Raw genomic sequence first — 21,981 nt, forward strand, 5'->3', positions numbered from 1 at the left:
GTAATGGTGATTCAATTGAGCAAAAAATAAAATATTAGTAAAAGATAACGTCATTGAAGTTTTTAGTCTAAAAACAAGGAGATGGTGGTATAAAGGAATCCTAAGTTGTTCTTGGAATATAAAAGAAGAGACGCACTAGCATACAAGGAGAATTCTGTGAAGGGAAACCCATAGAAAGATTGTTTTTTCGCAATTCTTTCAAAAGATGATTATGATGCTATAAGATCAGGTTTGTTCTTCTTCTTCCTTTTTTTTTTCTTTTCCCTCGTTCATTTGTTGTTATGTTTGACTTTTCATTTAATTTTTGGTTTCATGAATTCGTGTATGTATGCTATCCAAATGTTTATTTTCTAATAAGCATATACATTTTGACCACATGTTTACCTTCATATTGTGGGTTAAAAAGCATCATTTTTTATTGCTTATTGGTCCTCGAAAAATATTCATTTTTTTTTGTTTGATCTTTAATAATTTTTTTTCGGATCAGATTTCTTGAAATTTTTGAAATTTTTTGTTTCAGATCTTTATTGTTAGTTCAAAATCATTATTCATCCACGTGGTTGTTAATTGGCCATGATGCATGTCACTCGTGTGTGTATTCTTTGTCTGATTGGGATTATCGGGTTGGAAATATCGGAATTACACGTGCAAATTTTTTTTTTTTAAATAAAAATAAAAATGATGTCCTATTACCCCTTTTTTCTTTCTTCTATTTGTCTCCATCATCCATCATCTTTCCTCATATGGTGTTTCATTTTCTATTTGTCTCCATCACCCATCATCTTCTCCAGATGCTGTTTCATTTTCTATTCGTCTTCATCACCCATCATCTTTCTCAGATGGTGTTTCATTTTCCCCCCAGTAGGTGGACTAAATGAAAACAAGCTAGATGAAAGAATAGACATAGACATGAACCAATAAAATCTTAACAACAAAAAATCAAATCACAAAATCGAGAAAAGAAAAACTGTTTGATGGGCTTCACTAGGTTTCACGAGTGGATTTGCAGTTGGATTGATCACAGTTGTTGGGTTTTATGACGGGGTTGCAGTTGAGATCAAAGTTGGGTTCCTGCCAATAATTCTACACTATGAATAAAGATAAAGAAATTTGTACACTATGAATATTTGGAATTAATTAAGATTGGCTAATTCGATCTAAATAACAATATGCATAAAGATAAAGAAATTAAAGGAAGAAATAAAAATAAGAAAATTAAGGAAGGAAATATATGAAAAAAATAAAGAAAAACTTTTTGTTTGGGAATTTTAACAAACACGTCAGGTTTAATTTTATTGGAGCTCCTATCACCTAATCACTCACATTTATATTTAATAAATGTTATATTATCATTAATCCACCATATTGTCTTAACATTAATTCCTTAAGTGAAGAGATCCAAATCCATTGATTAAACTATTAACATTAATTCCTTAAGTGGAGAGATTCAAATCCATTGATTAAACTATTAATTCTTTGGATTAGCATAACCAAACGATTTCCATTAAAACAAAGACCTTATTGATGTTCAACTATCTCCAGACATAAAAATTATTGAGTATTCTCTCTAATTTGTAGCTCAAAGAAATTTTTCTATTACAATTAAATAAAAAATCATACAAATAGGTGACCAAGTTAAAAATACATATTAGACATAAAAGAAAAACAATTACAATATTTTATTGAATAAAAAAGTAATCATTACATGGAATAACCAATTAGATTGGTTCATGGCAATAAAAAAAACATAAGAGATATACATCACATCCTAAAATGGCACCAAAATCTAACCAAAATTTAAGAATACATGATAATTATCACTCATCCAAACTTAGCTTAGGATAAAAAAAATAACATTAAAATTTTATAGGGACGAAAATGATATATTTTAGTCTATTATTTTTCTTGCTTGACATAACTCTCAACATTTGTTGTTGGTCATAAAAAACTTTGAGATGGATTTGATGGAGTGGCCTATGATTCAAGTTAAAAAAGTGGGGACCTTGATGTGAATTTGGTGGAGTTGTCTAAGGTTTGTCTAAAAGACAATATTTTTTCTTTTATTTTATTTTGAATAATAAAATTTTGATAATTATAGTTTCAAATATGTAGTAACATACTTGAATTTAATAATGTAAGACCTTTTATTGTTTACTTATCACACATGTAATAAAAGGATTAATTTAAATAATAGTTATAATTTGAAGACTCATTATTAAACCAAATTTTATTACCTTTATTGTAAATTACTAATGTTTTTTTTATTAAAATATTAACATTTACTTAAAATACATTTTTTTATTAATTTAAGCAATTCTACACGTTAAACTAAGAAAATAAAATGTTTCTTATTTTAATATTTGGCACAAGAATAAATTATATTTCTTTGTAGATTATTTAAGTTATCGTATGAATTATTTTTTTAAAATATTATATTGAAGGTGAGTATTTTTATGATTGCTTAAATTTGGCACTTAAAATTATTTAAAAAGTAAAATGGAGATTAAAGTTATGTTGCTCCTATTATTTAAGCTGATAACTTGTGAGGAAAATAAAAAATATGATACAAAATTTTGTGATAAAATAATTAATATTCATTTTCAAATTAATTAGAAATAGACAATTAACACAAACAACCTTTCCAAATAATGATAATGAAAACTGAAAAACGTATGCATGAAGAATGCAAATCTTCATAAGTTTGATATTTCAATAAATTGTAAATTTATTTTTCTCTTCTATCACTATTCTTAAAATATCACCACACAAGTAAGAGAAATCCAGGCAAAGACTTTAATATATGAAGACCTGTGGTCTAACAATGGTCTAACAATAGAATAGCTAGGACCATGGATAAATAATTTAAAAAAACATGCCACACTTCTTGGTAGATCATATACTCTAATTTACATTTTAAGTTAAATATGATCTACAATACATGGAGAAATTTGGACCAAGACTTATAAAAGGAAAAACTATGATCTCAATAATTATGATAGACCAAGTTAAACAAGCATTTTAGACTTCTTTGTATCTCACTAATTAATTTTTAATGAAAAAGTAAATAATATTCAAGTTAAAATAAAATTAGAAATAGTCGACACAACAATCTTTCCAATTGATGATAGTGAAAATTAGTCTTTTTTCATGTATAAGAAGAATATTATTTTGCAAATTAAAAAATGGATCAAAATTAAATAGATAGATTGGAACGAAATAGTCTTTTTTTTATATAGATTTTTTGACCGAAATAATCTTTAAATTTAGATCCTTTTCCTATAATTGAGGTATTCATCATTTATAATTTTTTCATTGCTTAATTCTAAACATTTGTTGTCAATGATAAGGAACTTGATATGAAGGTAATATAGTGTCCTATATGGAGGACCTTGACATGGACTTCATGGAGTAGTCTATGGTTCAAGTTGGAAAAGTGGGAACCTTGATATGGATTTGGTGGAGTGGCCAGCTGTTTGTCAGGAGAAAATTTTGTTTTTCATTTCTTTTATTTTGAATAATAAAAATTTGATAGTTTAAAATTAATTATGGGTTGAAATTGCAAGTAATAGAATATTTGAATTTTATAATGCAAGACTTTTTGTTATTTACTTAACACAAGTGTAACGAAAGAATTGATTTAAATAATAGTTAAAATTTGAAGAAGAATTAAGCTAAATTTAATTACCTTTTATGTAACTAAACTACTCAAAATATTAAAAAATTATTAATATTTTCTTAAATCAAAATTTTCATTGATTTAAGAAATTCTATACGGTAAACTAAAATAAAAAATATTTATTATTTTAGTATTTGGCATAAGAATAAATTATATTTCTTTGTAGATTGTTTAAGTTATCGTATGATTTTTTTTAGAATATTATATTGAAGGTGAATATTTTTATGATTGTTTAAATTTGACACTTGCAATTATTTAAAAATTAAAATTATGTTTCTCCTCTTATTTAAGTTGATAACTTGTAAAAAATATAAAATATGATACTGATTTTTTTGAGAAAAAAAAGTTAATATATATTTTTTTTCACACTTCTTTTTATACAACTAATTAATTTTTATACGATAAAGAAAATAATATTCAAGTTTGAATACAATTAGAAATATATAATACAACAACCTTTCCAATTGATGAAAATTAAATCTAATCTTTTTTTCATATATAAGAGAATATTATTTTGTGAATTGAAAAATTGATCAAAATTAAATAATTAGCTTGGAATGAAATAATCTTTTTTTTATAGATTTTTTTTTATCCGAAATAGTCTTTAAAGTACACCCTCTTCCTATAATTGATTTATTCATCAATTATATTTTTTTTCCTTGCTTGACTTAACTAGCTCGCAACATTTGTTATGAATGACAGGGAACTTGATAGGAAGGTAATGCATTGACCTATGGTTAAAGTTGAAGAAGACCATAACATGGCTGGACTTTGTGAAGTGTTCAAAGGTTCAAGATGAATAAATGAAAAACCTTAAGATGACTTGATGGTGTGGGCTATGGGTTGGGATATCATGAAATAGTACATTTGTTGTCAATGACAGGAAACTTCATATGAGCACAAGAATGTTAGAAGATAATTTTCTTTTACATTATTTTTGTAAAAAAAACTGTACCAAAAAGAATGTTTCTTATTTTAGTATTGAGCACAAGAAAAAATCATATTTCTTTTTACCCTATCATATTTCTTTGTTATTTATGCTTAATTTTTCGTATTCTAAGAATTAATTCGGGAGAATTGGATAATTAAGTCGATAATTTAAAAAAGCCAGCGTAAAAAAAGAAGAAGTGAATTAAAATTTTAAAAAAGGATATGTCAAAAATAAAATTTCCTAATTTTTTTTTAATTTAAACCGTTCTAAGAAGTGAATTAAAGTTTTAAAAATATATTTTAGTATTTGGCACAATAATAAAAAAAAGGTAAAGAAAACAATGAAAGGGAAGAAAAAAACAGGCAGGGCAGCAGTATAAATAATAGAAGTTTTATGATTTATATGCAGAACCAAGAAGCACTTATACAATTAAGCTGTTTCATATATCCTTGAGTGATCATGAATTCCTCCATTTATATTCTTGTCTTTGTCCAGCTTTGGTTGTTGAGCTTACCATGCAGAGAGAGTGTGTGCATCCCAAGTGAGCGTGAGACACTTTTGAAGTTTAAGAATAATCTCAATGATCCTTCAAATAGGCTTTGGTCTTGGAATCATAATCATACCAACTGTTGCCACTGGTATGGAGTCCTCTGCCACAACGTCACTTCCCATCTTCTTCAGCTTCACCTCAACTCTTCACCTTCTGCTTTCGATGACTGGGGAGCTTATAGGAGATTCCAGTTTCGTGGAGAGATAAGTCCTTGTTTGGCTGATTTAAAGCATTTGAATTACTTGGACTTGAGCGGCAATTATTTCCTTGGAAAAGGTATGTCAATTCCTTCTTTCCTTGGGACAATGACTTCCTTGACTTACCTCGACCTCTCTCTTACTGGATTCATGGGGAAGATTCCATCTCAGATTGGGAATCTCTCCAATTTGGTCTATCTTGACCTCGGAAGTTATTTGTCCGAGCCTCTGTTTGCTGAAAATGTAGAATGGCTATCAAGTATGTGGAAGCTTGAATATCTTTATTTGACTAATGCAAACCTATCCAAAGCATTTCATTGGCTATACACTCTCCAATCTCTTCCTTCTTTGACCCACCTATATTTGTCAGACTGCAAACTCCCTCACTATAATGAACCATCCTTGCTCAACTTCTCATCTCTGCAAACTCTCCATCTTTCCTTCACTAGTTATTCCCCTGCCATTTCTTTTGTCCCCAAGTGGATATTCAAATTGAAGAAACTTGTTTCTCTCAAATTATGGGGTAATAAATTCCAAGGTCGGATTCCTGGTGGTATTCGAAACCTCACACTTCTTCAAAATCTTTACTGGTCTGGAAATTCATTTTCATCTTCTATACCTGATTGCTTATATGGTCTTCATCGTCTCAAGTTCCTGAACCTAAGGGCCAACTACTTGCATGGGACTATTTCTGATGCCCTGGGAAATTTGACTTCTCTTGTTAAACTTGATTTGTCATACAATCAACTTGAAGGAAACATTCCAACTTCTTTGGGAAATTTGACTTCTCTTGTTGAACTTGATTTGTCATATAGTCAACTTGAAGGAAACATTCCAACTTCATTGGGAAATTTGACTTCTCTTGTTAAACTTGATTTGTCATACAATCAACTTGAAGGAAACATTCCAACTTCTTTGGGAAATTTGACTTCTCTTGTTGAACTTGATTTGTCATATAGTCAACTTGAAGGAAACATTCCAACTTCATTGGGAAATTTGACTTCTCTTGTTGAACTTGATTTATCAGGTAATCAACTTGAAGGAAACATTCCAACTTCTTTGGGAAATTTGACTTCTCTTGTTGAACTTGATTTATCAGGTAATCAACTTGAAGGAAACATTCCAACTTCTTTGGGAAATTTGACTTCTCTTGTTGAACTTGATTTGTCATATAGTCAACTTGAAGGAACCATTCCAACTTCTTTGGGTAATCTCTGCAACTTAAGGGTGATAGATTTATCATATCTCAAACTCAACCAACAGGTTAATGAACTTTTAGAAATTCTAGCTCCTTGTATTTCCCATGAACTCACAAATCTTGCAGTTCAGAGTTCACGACTTTCAGGCAATCTGACAGATCATGTTGGGGCATTTAAAAATATTGAGCGGCTAGATTTTTCCAACAACTTAATTGGTGGTGCTCTTCCTAAATCATTTGGAAAACTTTCATCATTAAGATATCTCGATCTGTCTATTAATAAGTTCAGTGGAAATCCATTTGAAAGTCTTGGATCACTCTCTAAATTGTCATCTCTTCATATTGATGGCAATCTTTTTCACAGAGTTGTCAAGGAAGATGATCTTGCAAATCTTACAAGCTTGACGGAGTTTGGTGCATCGGGGAACAATTTCACTTTAAAAGTGGGTCCCAATTGGATTCCCAATTTTCAACTTACCTATTTGGAAGTGACATCATGGCCGTTAGGTCCCAGCTTTCCATTGTGGATTCAGTCACAAAACAAACTTGAATATGTTGGACTATCTAACACGGGGATTTTCGATTCTATTTCCACACAGATGTGGGAAGCACTTTCTCAGGTTTTGTATTTAAACCTCTCTCGTAATCATATCCATGGTGAGATTGGGACTACATTAAAGAATCCAATATCTATCCCAACTATTGATCTAAGCTCAAATCACTTGTGTGGTAAATTACCCTATCTTTCAAGTAATGTGCTTCAGTTGGATCTTTCAAGCAATTCATTCTCCGAATCCATGAATGACTTTTTATGTAACGATCAGGACGAGCCAATGCAATTAGAATTTCTGAATCTTGCATCAAATAATTTGTCAGGAGAGATACCTGATTGCTGGATGGATTGGACATCTCTTGTGGATGTAAATTTACAAAGCAACCATTTTGTTGGGAACTTACCCCAATCCATGGGTTCCTTGGCAGAGCTGCAGTCTTTACAAATTCATAACAACACACTCTCAGGAATATTTCCAACCAGTTTGAAGAAGAATAACCAATTGATATCCTTGGACCTTGGGGCAAATAATCTTTCAGGAACTATTCCAACATGGGTTGGAGAAAACCTCTTAAATTTGAAAATCCTCCGCCTTCGATCAAACAGATTTGCCAGCCACATTCCAAGTGAAATATGTCAGATGAGTCATCTTCAGGTTTTAGACCTTGCAGAAAACAATCTGTCTGGCAATATACCGAGCTGTTTCAGTAACTTGAGTGCCATGGCACTAAAGAACCAAAGTACAGATCCTCGTATCTATTCTCAAGCACAATATGGTAGGCGTTACTCTTCCACGCAAAGTATAGTTAGTGTGCTACTATGGCTGAAAGGAAGAAGAGATGAGTACAGAAACATTCTGGGTTTGGTAACAAGCATTGATCTGTCAAGTAACAAGTTATTAGGGGAAATACCAAGAGAAATCACATATCTAAATGGATTGAATTTTTTAAACTTGTCCCACAACCAATTTATTGGTCATATCCCACAAGGTATAGGTAATATGAGATCATTACAGTCCATTGATTTTTCGAGGAATCAACTTTCTGGTGAAATCCCTCCAACCATTGCAAATTTGAGCTTTCTGAGCATGCTAGACTTGTCTTACAATCATTTGAAGGGAAAAATTCCAACAGGAACTCAATTGCAAACCTTTAATGCCTCCAGCTTTATCGGCAACAATCTATGTGGTCCACCACTGCCCGTAAACTGCAGCTCCAATGGGAAAACCCATAGTTATGAAGGAAGTGATGGGCATGGAGTGAATTGGTTTTTTGTCAGTATGACAATTGGATTTATTGTGGGATTCTGGATAGTGATTGCTCCTTTGCTGATTTGTAGATCATGGCGGTATGCCTATTTTCATTTCCTTGATCATGTGTGGTTCAAACTTCAATCTTTTCGCTCAGGTATTATCACTGTTTAGTGTTGCTTAGAATACTCCGATGTTTTATCATTGTATTGGCAGGTTGATCAATTTGTAGTCATTGCTATCTTCTTTTTTTCAAATTTAAGAGCCTTATTTAAATTCTGTTCAAATAACAATTAATACTGTTATTTGAACAACATAGACATTATCTTCATTTTTTTTCCTTCATTTTTTAATTATATAATTGCATTAAATATTTATATATATATACAAAACTATCATCTATATAATTCTATTTCTATTGAACATGATAGATTATCTTTAATAAAAAAAATACTTGTGATTTAAAAATAAAAAACTATAACACAACATCAATTTTTACATTGCTAATTAACTAAAAATAATTCTAATTTTTATCATTGAATGCATGAATTATATTGTAACAAAAACAAATTGATCTAATATTGTATGTAGTTACTTTTGTTTTGTAATTATTTTTATCTTTTATGAATACGCATCTAAAAAACATTTTCAGAACTGAACACACAAAATAATATATGATTATAAATTGTCTAATAAATTATAAGTTTTGTCTTTCATGTATGCACAGGTGTGTTTCTTCCCAAATTGTGCAAATGCTGGTCGACAAATGGGTGAGATCAAAAGCTCAGGTATGGTGGCTGCAGAACCTGTGCACTCTCTTCAATTTCTCCACAACCTTTTGATGATGTAGATCTCTCAGATGAACCTGCCGTTGCTCCATTCCCGCAATACTAAGTAGTAGTATTTTTCTTAATGCTAGCAAGAAATAATTTAAATGGGTGTATTTTGATGCTTAATGCGTGTTTAGTTTGTAATAAGGATGTTGCGCTACACACCAATATGGAATGCGTCATTAATTTATGTATTCTGTTTTGTACAAAATTTTAATGCTGGAAGTGGTCTCTCGGACTCTTCCCATTGAAAACCAGTGTAGCCAGCTTTCATTATTTTTGGTTAATATATATAGATTGTTCTTTAGTACTGATTGGTCTGAATAGAGTAATAGATTCTAATTCTTTAAATGAATGGTTAAGAATTTGAATTTTATCAACTTTTAGTTCTTCATCCTTCTACGAATTTTATTATTAGTATCTCAATTATCTTTTGGGCGGTCTTAATCTATATTTCTGTTTGTCATTGCTTAGTCACTTTCATAAAAAAAAATCACTGTTAAACGATGTAATAATCATATGATTTCTCACTTGGGTTATGACCTAAAAATCATGTGATGAAATTTTAAGGTATTACAAATATTTTGTCAGCGTAAAACTGCTAAATAAATAAAATTTTGACAAAAAAGAAGAAAAAGGATGTATAATAAACAAAATCAATAATTCACAATACACAAATTAACCTTTTAGCATGTTATTATTATATCAAAACCTTTTTTTTTTTGGTACCTTTCAATTTGTCATTCAAGTCTAGAAGGACCTATGTGTGGACATCTAAAGGACACCATTTATGGGTGAAAAATTTCAAAATTTGTTTATCGTACAGAGCAGGATTTTATATAAATATATAAGTGGAGTTACAATTATCACTGCGTGCCATCAATGTTATTCACAATACCCATGTGGGTAGAAAATTAGGAAATTTCAGAAGTATTTTTTTTAATGGAAAAATAATTTTGTTATACAAATATATAATAGAATCATATTTTTGTGACATTGTTGGGGACATAAGTTTTTTACTACAAAACTGTATTTTCGTTATTATAATAAAAGGGATGTAAAGTGAAATGCAACCGAGATACAATTCTATTATTGTTATAATAAAGGAGTGTAAAACAAGGTAATGAGAAAAGGATTTTATTTTAATTATTGAATATACACCCAATATAATCTTGATTTCGTTTCAATTTAATTATTTTACAACCCCTTTATTCCGTGTATATTTTAATAAACAAAACCATGTTTCCATTTAGACCATTGTCACCCTCCATCCCTTTCAAGTCTTTCTTCTTGCTCCCTTAACTTGCACATCCCCTCCCCACTTCTTTCATTTTCAGCAAGCGTCACACAAATCTCTGCCACTCGTGGCGCAATGCCATCTCTACACTGTGCAGCAATCTGACTCAAAGAAAAAAGTGGAGTCGTCATCATCTGAATAGCTCAAGCAACTTCCATGGTGGTGGCATCTCACTCTCTCTACCTTCCTTAACCAGAAATGGAAAAATAACTAAAAAGAAAAGAACCATAACCGCAACACACAACTGCAAAGAACAATAGTAGCCCCATATATAAGTGATTATATGTGTGATACAACAAAATCCAGGATAGATAAAACAATAACCCATACCAATTATACAAATTACAATTAAGTTAATTATTATTTTTACATATTTTGATGTACAATAAATAGCACCAACACAACAATGTTATATTTACTAATATATTTTTTAATATTAACTATTTTAATACAATTAATACTGTTATTTGAACAACATAGACATTATCTTCATTTTTTTTCCTTCACCGTCTTCACCCATCTTTCTTTGTTATAAAAAATGTAACAATTACAGTAAAAATTAATTTCTTATGAAACATGCTTCATTTAGCTTATTTTAAAAATTAATGTAATAACATTTTTATCAGTTGTAAATAAAGAAGAGTATTTATTCTAAAAATTAAGAATTATATAAACATACACTTAGTATTGGATATGACTTTACACTCCATGTAAAACAAATTCAATAAACGACACCTGAATCTTTTGTTCATAAATTTAGGGACATTACATGAAAGGTGCATAGATTTTTCTAGTAGTGTCACAGTCCTACTATTGTACGTATCCCGCTTTTTACTCCTTTTCAGAATGATAGATACCACCACGCTTTTTGTTTCTGGTTCTATACTCCTTTCAGGACAGATTCCTCCATGAACAGTGGTATTTGGCCAAAGAGAGTTAAGTAGGTACGTATAAAAAACAATTCGACACGCAAATTTCCAAACAGAGCACTAAATTAAATGGAAAATATAACATACCAGGATATAACTAAATTTGGGTTTAAACGCGGGTGATCTACCACTGACTAATAAGATTTTAAAAAACAGTTTGCCATTGCAATTTCTACTTGATCATGATTTACTAAACATATTCTTTGAGGAGTCTTCGTAATTGCAACATGACAATAATTAATTATGCCTGTATCAATTATATCTGTCCCTAGTATTTTCCAATACAGAAAGTCACGAGAAAACTATAACAACTACTGTGGCCATAGTTTAAAAGCTACATTGACGTTCTAAAAGTAGGTGAAAGCATGCAGGTGATGCAACACAAACCTTGGGGTGGGGTCGATCCAATTCAGATGGCTATGACTAGGAGGATGGTCTAGCTATAGGCCCAAAATGTTTGAACTTTGAATCTACATTTGGGCATATATATGTGTACTCTTCCAATACAAAACAATTATTTTATATTTTTATCATTTAATATTCAGTCTCTCTTTTACACTATTAATACATAGACCTTGAGTGAGTTTATCAGATGTGCATCAAGCATTTTTTTTTCTGTGGCCGTGCAAGATCTTTTACAGTTGCTGATGTGTGTAATTATAACCACCGCCATGATTGGTATGAGCCTCTGTCTAATGTTAAAGTAAAGCTTTTCTGCCTTTGATGAGTATTTAATTGACTCAATATAATTGTTGTAGATATAAACAATTGTACTTCATTATAAAGAGTTTTTATCTGCAATTTAAATAACACGTTTAATCGTAAAGTAAATAGTATATACGTACTCCGAACAATGGTGGAAACAAAACTAACAATGATCGACATGGTAGTTATCGGACTAATAATTTAATATTATGAATAACACAACAATTGATTATGGGGGAAATAAAATAAAGTAAAAAAACTTGTGTAAAAGACAGATACACTTTGATAAGGGAATCTAAATTGTTTAACAAAACATGAAACCATATTCGACTTAGTTGGAATTACAGTTAGAGTAACATGCAAGTAACTTTGTTACTTTGATTTTGATGTTACTCCACACCGGAAAAATGATATAGTAACATAACAAGCATAATTAATTAGATTTCTTTATTTTACACAAAGAATCAATTTTTAATTTTGTTATATGTTGTAATATATACTTTATAATATCAAGAGTCTAATCCATTTGATTCAACAGACTATACGTGAGCTGTTAGAATCAAGAATTTAAAATTAATTTTATTCATTGAAAAATCATTGAACCCTAATCGATGAGGTTTAATCGTTAGTGGAAGCAGAGAATGGAGAATGGAGACACATGAGATGATGCAAGGAACAAAAGTTTATGCAAGTGCTATCAACCGACATGTTGGATTGATGGGCTTGTCCACTGGGCCACTGCATGGTCAATAATTTTTCCTACTCCAAAAGTGTTAAATCCTCTCATGTTATTGTACCCTTAGTAGTTATTTGTTTCTGACCGAGTCTCTTTAGTGTCCAATTTGCTGATGTGAAGGGTAGAAGGACCCAATGACAATGTCATCAAATTTGAAAAAAAATAACTATAAAAAAACAAAAAAAAACATAGACCAAAACACTATTAAACACTAAATAAAATTAAATATGTTTTTATCTTTAATAAATACTCAAATTTTATGTTTATTTTCTAATAAATTATTATTTTACGTCGAGATCCTAATAAATTAATACTAAATGAAATTAAATATTGATATTATTGTTGTTCTTCTACCTCCAACGTTGGTTGGCTCGATATATGTGTGTGCTTATTTTAACGTTATTAGATGCTACTTGTTTATTTCGTACGTTATTGTTGTCTGAAGCATAGACACGTTGTGGAATTCCTTAGAAATTGTTAGGAATGGTGTGTGAGAATTTCCTCGGCCTGAGGCATACGCATGGTTGAGGACACGACAAAATTAACACATTGTCATTTCGTCGCTTAGCCAACTATATTCGTGTGGCCATTAAAAACGTTTCTCACTTACTCTTTTACCCATTAATTATTCACAAGTTAAAGTCGCACGCAGTAAGTTGCTACCGACAAATATATTCAGAGTTATGATATTTAGACATTCAGGTTTATTGTAAAATTAAGGTTATAGTTATCAAAATCTTGCCCATAACTTAGTATTTCTATGTTGTGGAAATGATGCTACCTTGGACATTGTCTTCCCTGATTGGTCCTTCTGGGGATGGTAAGCTACGTACTAAGCCAACTTCACTCCTTTTTTCTTCTTCCTACACTTCAATAATATATATCTCGATCTGCCTATTCTTCTTGTAAATTTTGAATTAGATAATCCATAATGTTAAAAATTAACTTAGTGCAATTTTTGTTGAACATGTTTGTATTTTGAAATTATATTTTAAAACGGAAAATTGAAAAATCACAATCAGCCCTAACGGGACCTTAATTTTTAAACAAGTAAAAAGTATTGCATGTGTGGTGCACAGGGCAGAGATTAATATAAAGCCATGGCATATTTTGTTGGGAGAGTTGAAAGAAGGCACTACGAGGATACCATGGCTGAACAGAGAGCCTTATGCTTACTGGAAAGGTAATCCAGCTGTTGCTCAAACCAGATAATATCTCATGAAATGCAATGTTTCTGAAAATCAAGATTGGAATGCTCGTTTATTGGCCCAGGTATCACACTTCTTATTAGTTTTGTTTGATTACACTTATTGAAAGTAGTTTTATTATTTGGATATGAAAAAATTTATTTTGTTTGTAATATTTCTTATAAGCAAAAGTTTCATTATATAAAATTGGCTTAAGCACATGGTGTGCAGAAACTAGAAATAACAGGCAAATTCAAGCAACACAATCCAGTAGCAATATTGTGTATAACATTATACACTTTTTTAACTTTTAATCTTTTATTAATACACAACTTAAAAGTACATTCAAAATCAAAAGAAATAACCTGTTATTGAACATTACTGATTTTTTCCTGCTGGACAATATATTTTGTCTGTTAATTGACTCACAATAAAGCCACATATATAGCTTCCTTCTTGACAAATGAAAATTTTGTTTCAGGATTGGTTTCGAGAATTACAAGAGGGGTTCAACAAATCAGACTTGCCAAGTCAATGCACTTATAGGTATAACATTCAAACTGTCCATTCATGCTTCAGTTATAATTATATGTAATACTATATTTTTGTTATTGGATACATATGTTCAGTTTATCAATAAATAAATGTTTTAATTCAATCATGATCGTGCAGATATAAGATGCACATTGAAGGTTCTGCTTGGTCAGTCAGTCAAAAATACATTCTGTCATGCGACTCTACCACTCTACTTGTAAAACCTAAATACTATGATTTTTTTCACGAGAGTACTGATTCCAGTGCACCACTATTGGCCCATAAAGGACGATGACAAGTGCAGATCCATTAAGTTTGCTGTGGATTGGGGCAATAATCACAAGCAAAGGGTAATTTTGAAGTTTTGCTTCTTCACTAAGGCTAGAATATAATTCTTACAAAGTTATTTAATCCTAAAATTAAAGAATTCACCTCAGAATATTTGATTTAATGGTGAATCACTTAATAATAATCAGGGTCAAACCTGACTACATAGTTATAAGCAAATCAATGTTTAACTTGTCCCATTTCATTTCTATTTGTGAAATTTATCAGGCACATCAAATTGGCAAGGTGGCATTCAAGAAGAGGTAAAGTGATAGGAAGAAGAACGTACGTGAGGAAGAAGCAAGAAGGACGTACATGAGAAAGAAGCAGGAGTGTCCATCTGGCATGAGGGTAGTGATTGTACCAAACATGTCTGCCACCACTCCTATTAGCACTAGTAATTTGTTAGGATTTCTGTTATAAGAATATTCTAGTATATCAGCCAAGTTCTCTATATATATGGTGGTGGGTGTAATTCAGATTATGGAAAAGAATATTGCCCTTACCTTGAATTGTTCTTCTTCTTCCTTCTAGATTTTTTGAAGGTGCTGACCCTCAAAGTTCAGCAACAACCCCTGCACGTAACATAAAGATGGACTACGTGTACGACTACATGTTTCATCTCCTGAATTCATATGCTAAACTCTTCAGATACAAACCCTCCATAAGTGCTAATGCTACAGAACTATGTGTGGAGTCAATGGTTTGTGGAGCAGAAGGATCAGTAAAGAAATTTATGATGGAATCATTGGTCAAGGTTCCTGCAAATACCGACCCTTGCACCATGCCTGCCCCTTTTGACCCTCCAACTTTGTATGCAACATTACAGAGAAAGGAAAGCTCAATTCAACAAGTTGAATCATGGGAGAAAAGTTATTGGGATAATCAAACCATAACATCTTAATGAATATTTTTTTTTCCATATTCAACTTAACTCATTCATTCTTAGACTATCTTGGAAGGATACAAGTAGAATCTAGATTATCTTGTACTTGGCTAAAGAAACCATATCATGCTTGACGAATTATCAGTTTTAGACTTTACGAGGAAAAAAAAATTTGTTTGTTAATTTTGTAAATATGGATACCAAAATGTAAAATTTGATATCAATTAAGTTAACTAATGAATCAAATTTGTAAAATTTGAAAATATGGAAACGAACCGAGCAATTGAAAAGTGGGATACCAAAATCATCCTCAAGTGTACTTAAAAAAAAAAAATAAGATTTTAATTTCTATTACAACAAGTCGTTATTTCTTATTAGAGATAAAAGAATTTTAGGACTGAACAATAAGATTTGTGTAACAAGCATTTAGTTGTATGAGATTAAAGGCAAAATGCTCACAAAAATAAATCTCCAATAAGGTTTTGCAATAATATCTATTGTGAGTCTGTCAGAGATTTAATACACTCGAGTGTAAATATTTTTACACTATCAACTAATCAATGGTTTACGTTTCAACGTGATATGAGAATGGTAATATATAGGTAGTATTTGAGTTAAGCTCATGAAAGCCAAATTAGAAGCCCTGCAACTGCAACCAAACTTTCTAACAATCTCTTCCGATATAAGACGCACTATTCTTCTTAGCTGTGGCCGTTTCATCTGTCCCCTGGTTTCTACCATTCTGGGAACTTCCTTCAGCTGAATGCACAAAAGAACACATTAAAAGTAAATGCAAAATTTAGTACCATTGAAACTCAAATGTCAATGTCAAAAATAAATTCTAAAAATGAAATATTTTGTTGAAAGGATCACTACCAGAAGTAGTGGGCGAAGGACTGATAGAACCACCATTGGATTTCTGACAGAATTTGAGGATAACAGAATTTGGGAAAAGCACTATCTCTGTCCCCTAACTAACTGCAGTGCACTAATGCTGTCGCGGCTAAACCTAATCCCTGAGGTGAGTGGGTCTGTTGTGTGGAGAAGAAATCAGCTTGTTGCTCCAATTAATTAATGTTGTAGAAAAAAGGTGACTGAGGAGGATCAAGTTTTCTCAGGGTATCTTCTTTTTTTGTATTTGAAAAAACACAAATGACATGAGGAACAGTCGTTACCTTCTGCTACATTTTCTTTTTTATTATGGAAGACAAGAGGCAGATCTTTAGCCTCTCTCTCTCTCTCTCTTTTTTTAAGAAACACAACAGAAAATGAATATATATGACAAGTGTTAACAATTTGTAGTCCTGGCTTTCGTATACTGATTCTTAGATTCATACATGCATTCGGATGTTGGAGCTTGGTCTTAGTGCATCGTTAATTAATTAGTAGTAATAAGCTTAAATTATCATTTTTGTTTTCTTATAATTTTAACTTTCTGATTTTTGTCCGCCTATTTTTAAATCAAAACATTAAGTTTTTTTTTGTTTTTTTTAATAAATAATCTTTGTCTTTCCATCATTGATCTTTGACCACTAAGACATTTATTTTATTTAATTGATTTTATAAATACTATTTTATATGTATTATTAGTCAAAATTTATTAATTTTTTTTTAATTATAAAAATTTATAACTTAAAATAAAATATTTAATATTTAAATATATTTAACATTTCATTTTACATGTATTTAAATAGTTAAACTTTCGAATGACTTCGAAGTTGTGTTTTGTTTTTCTTTTTTACCTTTAAAGTTTTTAATTTTAGATTTTTATTTATTTATTTGTATTTTCATTTTTTTTGTTTCTAATTTTTCCAAAAATTATAAATAATTTTATTTATTTAATTATTAAATAAATATTTATTTATTCATTTAAAAAATAAAATTCTATAGCATTATTTAAAAATTATATCAATTTTAAATATAAGAAATAATTAAATAAAACAATATTAGAAAACATAATATATTTTAAATAAAAAAACATTAAAAATATATAACATATTAAATAATATTGCCCTTAGGAATATCTTGGGAGGATAGAAGTAGAATCTAGATTATCTTGTACTTGGCTAAAGAAACCATATCATGCTTGACGAATTATCAGTTTTAGACTTTACGAGGAAAAAAAATTAGTTTGTTAATTTTGTAAATATGGATACCAAAATGTAAAATTTGATATCAATTAAGTTAACTAATGAATCAAATTTGTAAAATTTGAAAATATGGAAACGAACCGAGCAATTGAAAAGTGGGATACCAAAATTATTCTCAAGTGAACTTAAAAAAATAATAAGATTTTAATTTCTATTACAACAAGTCGTTATTACTTATTAGAGATAAAAGACTTTTAGGACTGAACAATAAGATTTGGGTAACAAGCATATAGTTGTATGAGATTAAAGGCAAAATGCTCACAAAAATAAATCTCCAATAAGGTTTTGCAATAATATCTATTGTGAGTCTGTCAGACATTTAATACACTCAAGAGTGTAAATATTTTTTACACTATCAACTCATCAATGGTTTACATTTCAACGTGATATAAAAATGGTAATATATAGGTAGTAATTGAGTTAAGCTCATGAAAGCCAAATTAGAAGCCCTGCAACTGCAACCAAACTTTCTAACAATCTCTTCCCGATATAAGATTCTCTGTTCTTAGTTGTGGCCGTTTCATCTGTCCCCTGGTTTCTACCATTCTGTGAACTTCCTTCAACTGAATGCACAAAAGAACACATTAAAAATAAATGCAAAGTTTAGTGCTACTTTGGCTGAAAGGAAGAGCAGATGAGTACAGAAATTTTCTGGGTTTGGTAATTAACAAGCATTGATCTGTCAAGTAACAAATTATTAAGGGAAATACCAAGAGAAATACCAGATCTAAATGGATTGGATTTTTTAAACTTGTCCCACAACCAATTGATCGGTCATATTTCACAAGGTATTGGTAAACATAGTGATATCACTATGTTTAGTATAACTAAAAAAAAATAGTTGATAGCTGAAAATTATCTTTTTTAATCATACATGTTGTAAAATTATATGATAAAATAGTTAAAAAGTATAAAATTACATAAAGAATAAAGTAATAAAATATATGAAAACTTGTGGTCTAATAATTAAATAATAATGTCTTGGGGTGGACCAAGACATGAACATGGCAGGACTTTGTGGAGTGTCCAAAGGGTTCAAGATGAAAAAATGGAGGACCTTGAAATGGACTTGATGGAGTGGGCTATGGTTCGTTTAGAAGAAAATTTTGTTTTCCATTATTTTTAGTTTGAATATTGCAAATTTGATAATTTAATATTAATTATGCGTTGAGGTATCATGAAATAGAAGACTTGAATTTTTTTAAAAAAAAAAATGCTGGACTTTTATTGTTTACCTGACAAAAGTTTAAGGAAAGGAGTTAAAATTTGAAGTTTAAAGACGCCAAATTTTCATTTAAGCAGTTCTGTAGGGTAAATTAAAATAAAATGATTCAGAATGTTTCTTTTTTTAGTATTCAGCACAAGAATAAATCATATTTCTTTTTAGATTATTTACATAATCATATGAATGAATTAATTCGGGAGAATTGGATAATAAAGTCAATAATTTAAAAAAGAAAGGCGGTTGCGGCAGTATAAATAATAGAAAGAAGTAAGTTTAATATGCAGAATCAAGAAGCACTTATACAATTAACTTGTTTGATATATCCTTGTCTGAACATGAATTCCTCGTCCATTATTTATATTGTTGTGTTTGTGGAGCTTTGGTTGTTTAGGTTACCATGCAGAGAGTGTGTGCATCCCAAGTGAGCGTGAGACACTTATGAAGTTTAAGAATAATCTGAATGATCCTTCAAATAGGCTTTGGTCTTGGAATCATAATCATACCAACTGTTGCCACTGGTATGGAGTCCTCTGCCACAACGTCACTTCCCATCTTCTTCAGCTTCACCTCAACACTTCACTTTCTGCTTTCGATCATGACTACTATGGCTACGGTTGGGAAGCTTATCGAAGATCCCAATGGACTTGGAAGAAGATCCTCATGCCCACAAAGTCATATCAAGTATATGGTCCCGCCAATTATCAAGCAGTGGATCATATGATTGACGCCCAAGTAAATTGAACAAATTAAAGCTGCAGAAATCAATTTTCAATGATCTGTCATTGCTTACTTAAGCTATGGATAATTACTTGATTTATGTCTCATTACACAATTTTGGAAGATCAGCTGGTAAAAATGTATAATAAAATTTATTGTGGATTAAAATAATGCGGTGTTTGATTTTGTGAGGTCCTTAAGTGGCAAACATATGGTGTGATCCACAAGTTCCGTAACAATTCAAAATAGAAGGTTGAATTGCTCTAGGAATCCTATCATCTTACAAGATTTAACATTTTCAATCTGTGATTCTTTTTTACATGGGTGTCAATCATAGTATATGGTGGTTAACAAGTTGCATTTAGCAAGAATTTCTTGAGTTGCTTCTAATCAATTCTCATGCCATTTTATTAATGTCTTATGGCTAACAGTTGGGGCAAAAATTGATATTACCCCATTGAGAAATATATCTCTAGGATGATGACTGTCCACAATTATCCAAAACACTTCAGTGCAACAAAAACTCAATATCCATCTGCTGGAAGGAACGATCAGTTTCTAACTCGAGCAATCATGGTATATGGGAGTTCGCTGACTATTTTCCACAATGTCAGAATCTCCTATTTGACCCCATGTTCAAACTCGATTAAAACAAATGCCCTTGGCATCTTTGACCACAAATGAAGAATAGTTGCAGAAATTTGGAAATGGAATCTTAAGGTTTGGGTTAAGGGTTTGTAAAATATAGGTATTTAATTTGCGATACAAATGTCATATTATATCGTAGGAGAGGCAAGACGAAGGCCACATAATCAAGAAAGTTAACTATTTAAGCTAACATAAAACTTGGTGAGAACCTATGGATTGCAAACAAGCAGGGAAGTATCAAGTGAGTTTTTTTTTTTTTTTCACATGAATGAAAAATAAATATTAACCATTAGATTTGATCATGAATGGTCAAATTAAAATCTAGGACAAGTGTAAAATTACTTACATAAATCAATGGTATCTAATTTAATTGGTTGAACAGGTGCATAAATTATTGTAAAATTCTCTAGTAATTATCTTTGATTTCTATGGATAAAAAACTTACATAAACTTATTTTTATTATCCATTTAATTTTAGTGTTCCATTGAATCAATATCAACCTGGATAAATTCATAAAAAGGTATAGATTTTGTTATTATCAAGGGTATATGTATTGGAAGGAAGGTGTAAAGTTTTTTGGCAGGGCTAAATCTCTTATGGGTAATATTTTCATTTTTTTTCTATGATCATGATCAAATAACATTTTGACTTTTCTTTATATAGGTTTTCAGAATAAGAGGGTTTAGTGGTAATTAATATTGAAATCAATAGATTTTATGACAGTCCAATGATGATTTTAATAAGAAATTTTTTTAGGTAAATTGGATCCGAGATACCAACTAAGAGTAGGGTAGACTTCTTGAGAGCATTTACAAAAACTAAGATAACCTCAAGACACAAAGAATACTTAGAATGATATTTATAAATTACCCATCTCAAATGATATTTGAATTGGAGTTATTACCCCTTGATAAATTACATATCCTTAAAAATCTCGTTTTTGTCGGTAATAACTCCAGAGTGTTCTATGTCATGCGATAGGGGCAACAAGTCTGTGGTATTCAGATCAGCTTCAGCCGTATCAGTTGTAATTCTTGATATCCTTCCTGAAGAATCAGAGGCATTGAAGTTGGCTTCGTCTCTCAAATTAATATCAAGCAACAAATTCTGAAGTTTTAGATCAAGCTCTGCCACAGATGAATTAGTTTCCTTTTTCTTTGGTTTTCTTTTCTGAATATTTTGTTTCTTCCGTTGAGCTTTTCTTTCCTCGAACTCCAAAATCTTCTCACGACAAGCACTGTAGATGATTAATAATGAGACAATGATGAAAGGCACCCTAAACAAAAAGTTATCTTATATACCCACCAGCCTTCTTGAATTTGAACTGTTCTAAAAGATACTTGGTATAGATGCAGCAATAAACCAAACAGCATACTAACTCAAGTTGCAAGCAAAAAATAAGCAAAATATACATTTGATAAGAATCAGATAAAACATTTCCTTTCTGTGTTTTAG

At 30.6% G+C, this 21,981-nt stretch overlaps 3 protein-coding genes and 1 long non-coding RNA gene across 4 annotated transcripts; 3 read left to right on the forward strand and 1 right to left on the reverse strand.

Annotated features, from left to right (window-relative positions):
- Positions 1-5,066: 5,066 nt before the first annotated feature.
- Positions 5,067-6,322, forward strand: LOC121173706 (probable leucine-rich repeat receptor-like protein kinase At1g35710). The gene is made up of 2 exons (XM_041010400.1): positions 5,067-6,218; positions 6,314-6,322. Exons 1-2 carry the CDS (start codon positions 5,067-5,069, stop codon positions 6,320-6,322), a joined length of 1,161 nt encoding a protein of 386 aa, XP_040866334.1.
- Positions 6,323-6,519: 197 nt separating this feature from the next.
- LOC100812094 (receptor-like protein EIX2) lies at positions 6,520-9,310 on the forward strand. The gene is made up of 2 exons (XM_006599536.4): positions 6,520-8,511; positions 9,082-9,310. Exons 1-2 carry the CDS (start codon positions 7,152-7,154, stop codon positions 9,126-9,128), a joined length of 1,407 nt encoding a protein of 468 aa, XP_006599599.4. The 5' UTR covers positions 6,520-7,151; the 3' UTR covers positions 9,129-9,310.
- Positions 9,311-12,763: 3,453 nt separating this feature from the next.
- Positions 12,764-15,978, forward strand: LOC100812645 (uncharacterized). The gene is given in 7 exon segments (XM_041010401.1): positions 12,764-12,860; positions 13,572-13,671; positions 13,931-14,072; positions 14,074-14,123; positions 14,520-14,584; positions 14,711-14,783; positions 15,497-15,978. Coding segments are annotated over 7 exon segments (834 nt in total). The 3' UTR covers positions 15,804-15,978.
- Positions 15,979-16,255: 277 nt separating this feature from the next.
- LOC102659438 (uncharacterized) lies at positions 16,256-17,380 on the reverse strand. Its single transcript, XR_418907.4, has 2 exons — positions 16,662-17,380; positions 16,256-16,544 (listed from the first exon to the last, which is right to left on the reverse strand). It is a non-coding gene; the product is annotated as an uncharacterized lncRNA (long non-coding RNA).
- Positions 17,381-21,981: the final 4,601 nt, after the last annotated feature.

Source organism: Glycine max, chromosome 16 (assembly GCF_000004515.6).
Source record: "Glycine max cultivar Williams 82 chromosome 16, Glycine_max_v4.0, whole genome shotgun sequence".
In the NCBI taxonomy this organism is placed as follows: domain Eukaryota; kingdom Viridiplantae; phylum Streptophyta; class Magnoliopsida; order Fabales; family Fabaceae; genus Glycine; species Glycine max.

What these genes read in the sequence shown, in the direction of transcription:
- LOC121173706 (XM_041010400.1), top strand. Translation starts at nt 5,067, where the DNA reads ATGAATTCCTCCATTTATATTCTTGTCTTTGTCCAGCTTTGGTTGTTG.
- LOC100812094 (XM_006599536.4), top strand. Translation starts at nt 7,152, where the DNA reads ATGTGGGAAGCACTTTCTCAGGTTTTGTATTTAAACCTCTCTCGTAAT. An exon ending in ACTTCAATCTTTTCGCTCAG is followed by an intron (nt 8,512 to 9,081) that starts GTATTATCACTG and finishes ATGTATGCACAG; the next exon opens with GTGTGTTTCTTCCCAAATTG.